Source organism: Ranitomeya imitator, chromosome 2, assembly GCF_032444005.1.
Source record: "Ranitomeya imitator isolate aRanImi1 chromosome 2, aRanImi1.pri, whole genome shotgun sequence".
Lineage (NCBI taxonomy): Eukaryota > Metazoa > Chordata > Amphibia > Anura > Dendrobatidae > Ranitomeya > Ranitomeya imitator.
In genome coordinates this window covers 352042299-352049279 of record NC_091283.1, presented here as the reverse complement: position 1 = coordinate 352049279, position 6981 = coordinate 352042299, and the positions used below count along the sequence as shown (strand labels likewise).

The 6981-nt window shown below is 53.8% G+C and overlaps 1 protein-coding gene across 1 annotated transcript; it reads right to left on the bottom strand.

Annotated features, from left to right (window-relative positions):
• Positions 1-243: 243 nt before the first annotated feature.
• On the bottom strand, positions 244-6514 carry LOC138666551 (formyl peptide receptor 2-like). The gene is made up of 2 exons (XM_069754758.1): positions 6501-6514; positions 244-1243 (listed from the first exon to the last, which is right to left on the bottom strand). The coding sequence occupies exons 1-2, from the start codon at positions 6512-6514 to the stop codon at positions 244-246; spliced, it is 1014 nt and encodes a 337-aa protein (XP_069610859.1).
• Positions 6515-6981: the final 467 nt, after the last annotated feature.

The following is a 6981-nucleotide window of genomic DNA, read 5'->3' as shown; positions in this document are numbered from 1 at the left end:
ATTACAATTTGTTTTTCACCATTTCACTTCACTTGGGATTATTTTCTCACCAATTTTTCAGCACATTATGTGGTAACATGAAAGGAGACTTTCATTATTACTTTTCAGCCTGCAACAATCAGTCCTTCATGGGAAAATAAAGTTTTATGATTTTTGGGAAGGAAAAAGGAAGGAAACTGGAAAAATGCCCCAGTCTCCAAGGGGTTAAGAGGTGTGACATAGAGGAGATCTCAGGAATATCCATTACACAGCAGCAGGGCGAGTGTCTCCTGTGTCTCCTCGCTCTCTGCTCAGGTCATTAGGATGGTCACCGAAGGCTCTTTCCAGCCTGGAGGGGATGGATCTGAGGAAACCGTGTTGGAAATCCGCTGTCAGAAACACATAAATGATCGGATTCAGGCAGCTGTTCAGACAAGCCAGACTGGTAGTGATAGTGTGTACTATATGGAATGTTATAAAATACCAATAATTAGATAATATGTAATCTTCATAATACCAGTATATTAGTAGGCAGATGTAATATGGAAACCAGCAGATGAAGAAACACGATATAACAGCGGTGATGATCCCGGAGGATCTCTGAGATCTCTGGGATCTCTTACTTTTTCTAAGTTTGTACAAAATGGTGACATAAGAGGTGACGATGATGAGAAACGGGATCACACACATTATAATGAATCTGATCGACTGAATGGTCTGACCTAACTCTGGGTTATAAGAATATCTGTAATAACTATATATACACCATTCACGTAGATGACCTACATGGTATCTATACACGTAATACAGTGCACCGGCCACAATGACGCTCAGCCCCCAGATCATCGTTGCACTGATTCTCACCAGGTTACGAGATCTATGGACTTTGGCCCAGAATGGCCACATGACGGACACCCAGCGGTCAGTACTCATGGCCGTCAGGAGGAGAACACTGGCGATCATGTTCACATTAAACAGAAACATGTTCACTATACAATAAGCAAAATGTGGCCGGGGTGAGGAAAGTGCAGCCCACTCAGAAATTCTCAGGGGGAGAGATGAGCAGCACAGGAAGTCCGCGATGGCCAGGTGGAGGAACCACACGGCACTGATTGTGTTCTTCATCCTGAATCCGGCAATCCAGATGACTAATCCATTACCGATAATCCCGAGAGCAAAAACAATGCTGTATAATGGAATGGACGTCTTCTGTAGAATCTTATAATAATAATAATAATCTATCTCGTCGTATCCGCCAGGTGACCTGAGGAGACAGAACAGGGCAGACATTAGGGGAATGAAGAGTTTATAGTTCCATCAGTTTCTCCCTTGTACTTGGAGGACGGGGCTGACATCACAGTGGGGTCACACTGTAGGAAGGTAATAAGGCTAATCTGTAATACATATGGCCGTACATCCAGACACTTCCCAGGTAGAGGGATGGACCATGCACATTCTGGCCACGCCCCTGCCCTGACCACGCCCATTTACCCATTTCTTTCTCCCCAGCAGGAGGAGTTGTCAGAGGGGCACTGAAAGTGAGGGATATTCAGCAGACGCCTGAGACTGCCGGGCGTAGACCCAAATCCAGGAATGTCCGCTGTATCCGGCACAGGTGGGACTAGAGATGGATCCTGGTGTAACCGGCCAGATTACTCCCCCGACCGGAATATACCCGGGGTTACAGTGGCCTAGGCCAGATTATACCCCCACCCAGAATATACCCGGGGTTACAGTGGCCTAGGCCATATTATACCTCCGTCCAGAATATACCCGGGGTTACAGTGGCCTAGGCCTGATTATACCCCTCCGCCCAGAATATAACAGGGGTTACAGTGGCCTAGGCCAGATTATACCCCTCGCTCAGAATATACCCGGGGTTACAGTGGTCTAGGCCAGATTATACCCCCGTCCAGAATATACCTGGGGTTACAGTGGCCTAGGCCAAATTAAACCCCCCACCCAGAATATACCTGGGGTTACAGTGGCCTAGGCCAGATTATACCCCCGTCCAGAATATACCTGAGGTTACAGTGAACGAAGCATGGGTCACAAGAACCCGAAAAAAACAACCTCAAAGTCCATATAGAATAACATATATCAATAATCTTTATTAACCATTAAAATAATGTTTTAGACAATACAAAACAGGTAAGGTAGGATACCACATGGTGTACACGGACACCGCACCGACGTGTAATATACCACAGGCGCACGGAACCAGGGAAGAAAACACCTGCATATATAAACAGCTTATAAAGAGACTAAAGCTTACCCAAACCAAATATCTAAATTGCAAATAGTCTGTACAAATAGCGATGCCATCTCTAACAGGAGCATAGGTGCACAGTGCTTAATATAATTATCAACCATAGCCCTGCATGCAACATGGCAATAAAGCTAAGTCAAATATACACAGATAGACTTTGGAATATACGTTACCTCTAAATAAAGTGCAATGTGTAAACTTCCTCCGGGTCCGTGCACCCACCCCGACGCGCGTTTTGGTCGCACACCTTCTTCAGTGGCCTAGGCCAGATTATACCCCCCACCCAGAATATACCTGGGGTTACAGTGACCTAGGCCAGATTATACCCCTGTCCAGAATATACCTGGGGTTACAGTGGCCTAGGCCAGATTATATCCCCCACCCAGAATATACCCCGGGTTACAGTGGCCTAGGCCAGATTATACCCCCCTGCCTAGAATACACCCGGGGTTACAGTGGCTAGGCCAGATTATACCCCTCCGCCCAGAATAAACCCGGGGTTACAGTGGCCTAGGCCAGATTATACACCCCACCCAGAATATACCCCAGCTGTTGTAGATCAGGTTTTTCAGGCTTTTGAGAACCATTGAGTGATATACTCAATAGCGGGGCCCCAGGCAGCACACGAGGCCCCAGGCTGCACATAGGGCCCCAGGAAGCACATAGGGGGCAGAGACAGTGAACAGGGCCCCAGGCAACACACGGGTGCCCCACACAGTGCACAGGGGCCCAAGGCAGCGCACAGGGGCCCCAGGCAGCACACGGCACCCCAGATTGCATACAGGGGCAGAGACAGCAAACGGGGCCTCAGGCAACACATGGGAGGCAGCGTATGGGGTTCCAAGCAGCACACGGGGCCCCAGGCAGCTTACAGGAGCCCCTGGCAGCACAAGGGGGCCCCAGGCAGCATACAGGGCACCAGTCAGCACACAGGGGCCCTAGACAGCGCACAGGGACCCCATACAGCACACGGGGGCCCAGGCAGCACGCAGGGGCCACAGACAGTGCATAGGGCCCCAGGCAGCACAAGGGTCCGCAGGTAGCACAAGGGTCCCAAGGCAGCACACAGGGGTCCCAGACAGTGCACAGGGCCCCAGGCAGCACAAAGGGGCCCCAGGCAGCACACGGGGCCCAAGGAGGCACACATGGGCCCCAGGAAGCACACAGAGGCCCCAAGCAAGACACAGGGGCCCCAGGCAGCGCACAAGGCCCTAGGCAGCACTTAGGAGCCCCAGGCAGCACACAGGGGCCCCTGGCAGTGCACAGGGGCCCCAGGCAGCTTACAAGGGCCCATGGCAGCACACGGGGGTCCCAGGCATTATACAGGGCCCCAGGCAGCACACAGGGGCCACAGGCAGTGCATAGGGCCTCAGGCAGCACACGGGGCCCCAGGAAGCACACAGGGGCCCCAAGCAGGACACAGGGGCCCCAGGCAGCACACAGGGGGCAGAGACAGCATACAGGCCCAAACAGCGCACAGGAGCCCCAGGCAGCAAACAAGGGTCCCTGGCAGTGCGCAGGGGCCTCTGTATGCTGCCTGGGGCCCCTGTGCACTGCTAAGAGCCCCTGTATGCTGCCTGGGACCCCTGTATGCTGCCAGAGGACCCTAAATGCTGCCTGGGTCCCTGTGCACTGCCTGAGGCTCCTGTGTGCTGCCGGTTGCCCTGTGCGCTGTCTGGGGCTCCTGTGTCCTGCTTGGGGCCCCTGTGTACTTCCTGGGGCCCCGTGTGCTGTCTCTGTCCCTGTGCGCTGCCTGGGGCCCCTGTATGCTGTGGCAGCACACAGGGGCTCCAGACAGTGCACAGGGCCCCAGACAGCACACGGGGCCCCAGGCAGCGCACAGGGGCCCCATGAAGCACACGGGGGGCCCAGGCAGCACACAGGGGCCCCAGGCAGTACACAGGGGCAGAGACAGCACATGGGGCCCCAGGCAGCACATAGGGCCCCAGGCAACACACAGGGTCCCCTAGCAGCGAACGGGGTCCCAGGCAGCACATTGGGCCCCACGCAGCACACAAGGGCCCCACGCAGCACACAAGGGCCCCACGCAGCAGACGGTGCCCCAGTCAGCGTACTGGGCCCCAGGCAGAATACAGGGGCCCCAGGAAACACACAGGGGCCCAAGGCAGCCCACAGGGGGCAGAGACAGCACACGGGGCCCCATGCAGCGCACAGGGCACCCAGGCAATGCACAGGGGCCCCTGGCAGCGCTTGGGGCCCCAGGCAGCACATAGGGCCCCAGGCAGCACATAGGGCTTCAGGCAACACACAAGGTCCCCATGCAGCACACAGGGTCCCCAGGCAGCACACGGGGGCAGAGACAGCGAACAGGGTCCCAGGCAGCACATTGGGCCCCACACAACACACAGGGGCCCCAGGCAGCACACGGTGCCCCTGTCAGCGCACTGGGCCCCAGGCAGAATACACGGGCCCCAGGAAGCACACAAAGGCCCCAGGCAGCACACAGGGGGGCAGAGACAGCACATGGGGCTCCGGGCAGTGCACAGAACACCCAGGCAGCGCACAGGGGCCCCAGGCAGCCACAGGGGCAGAGACAGTGCACGGGGCCCCAGGCAGCACACAGGGTCCCCAGGCAGCACACAGGGTTCCCAGGCAGCACACGGGGGGCAGAGATAGCGAATGGGGTCCCAGGCAGCACATTGGGCCCCAGCCAGCACACAGGGACCCCAGGCAGCACACAGGGGCCCCAGGCAGCACACGGGGCCTCAAGCAGCACATGGCAGCTCCAGGTAGCGCACAGGTCCTCAGGCAGTATACAGTGCCCCTTGCAGCACACAGGGGCCCTAGGCAGCATACAGGAGCGCCAGGCAGCACACAGGGTCCCCAGTTAGCACACAGGGGGCAAACACATCGCACAGGGGGGCAGATACAGCGCACGGGGCAGAGACAGAGCGCAGGGGGAAGAGATAGCGCGCAAGGGTGGAAGAGACAGACTGCAGGGCCCCTTTGAGCTGTCTCTGCCACCTTGTGCACTGTGTTTTCCCCCTAGTGCGATGTCTGGCGCCCCATTCTTGAGAATATACTGTATCTCTCAATCCTGTGCCATGTCTGGGGCCCCTGTGCAACGTCTGGGTATATCACTCAATGGTTTTCAGAAGCATGAAAAATCTGATTTTACTACAGCTGGGACCACTGTAATCCCGGGTATATTCTGGCCCGGAGGAGTATAATCTGACCTTGGCCACTGTAACCCAGGGTATATTCTGGGCGGGGGGTATAATCTGGCCTAGGCCACTGTAACCCCGGGTATATTCTGGGCGCGGGGGGGGGGGTATAATCTGGCCTAGACCACTGTAACCCCGGGTGTATTCTGGGCGGGGGGTATAATCTGGCCTAGGCCACTGTAACCCCGGGTATATTCTGGGCGCGGGGGGGGGGTATAATCTGGCCTAGACCACTGTAACCCCGGGTGTATTCTGGGTGGGGGGTATAATCTGGCCTAGGCCACTGTAACCCAGGGTATATTCTGGGCGGGGGGTATAATATGGCCTAGGCCACTGTAACCCAGGGTATATTCTGGGTGGGGGGTATAATCTGTCCTAGGCCACTGTAACCCCAGGTATATTCTGGATGGGGGGTATAATCTGGCCTAGGCTATGGTAACCTCGGGCATATTCTGGGCGAGTGGTATAGTCTGGCCTAGGCCACTGCAACATCGGGTACAATCTGGGCGGGGGTATAATCTGGGCTATAAGAGGCCTTAATGAGCGTTTAATTAAAAAAAAAACGCGTGGGCTCCCACGCAATTTTCTGCGCCAGAGAGGGGAAAGCCGACGGCCGGGGGCATTTAGCCCCTCTCTTCCCCCTCCCGTATAGCGGTGGGATATGGGGTAATAAGGGGTTAATATCACCTTGCTATTGTAAGGTGACAGTAAGCCGGGTTAATAACAGAGAGGCGTCAATAAGACGGCTATCCATTTTTAATCCAATAGTAAGAAAGGGTTAATGAAACACGCACACATTAGGAAAAAGTATTTTAATATTCTTCATTTTACCATACTTACCATACTTCAGCGCCTGCAAAAAACGTAAAATAATAAACCGTATACTACCTGTCCGCCGTAGTCCAATTAATAACGAGTGTCCCACGACGATCTCCCCTATAGAACAGTGACATCGGGTGATGTCACTGCTCTATAGGACCCTCAGTGACACACTGCCAGGAGACAATGGCTTATGCAGTGCATCACTGAGAGGTTACCTTAGGACAGGGGTCCCCAACCTTTCTTACCTTGAGAGCCACATTACGCTATGAAAGTTGGTCGAGAGCCACAATGCAGATAGTCATAGAGAAACCCAGAGAAGGCACAAATAATAACATGCAGATTTTCACTTTCACTCTATCCTTATGTATTTTACACAAGTAGATTATTGTTATTCAAATTGAACTCTAGTGCCACCTATTGGAAGTAGCAATCTTAAAAGTCAATACCCTTTAACAATCCCATAAGATGCTTCATATATTATTGGCCCCATATACTGCTCCATATGTAATTGGCCCCATATACTGCTCCATATGTAATTGGCCACATATACTGCTCCATATGGAATTGGCCCCATATACTGCTCCATATGTAATTGGCCACATATACTGCTCCATATGAAATTAGCCCCATATACTGCTCCACATGTAATTGGCCACATATACTGCTCCATATGGAATTGGCCCCATATACTGCTCCATATGGAAATGGCCCCATATACTGCTCCAT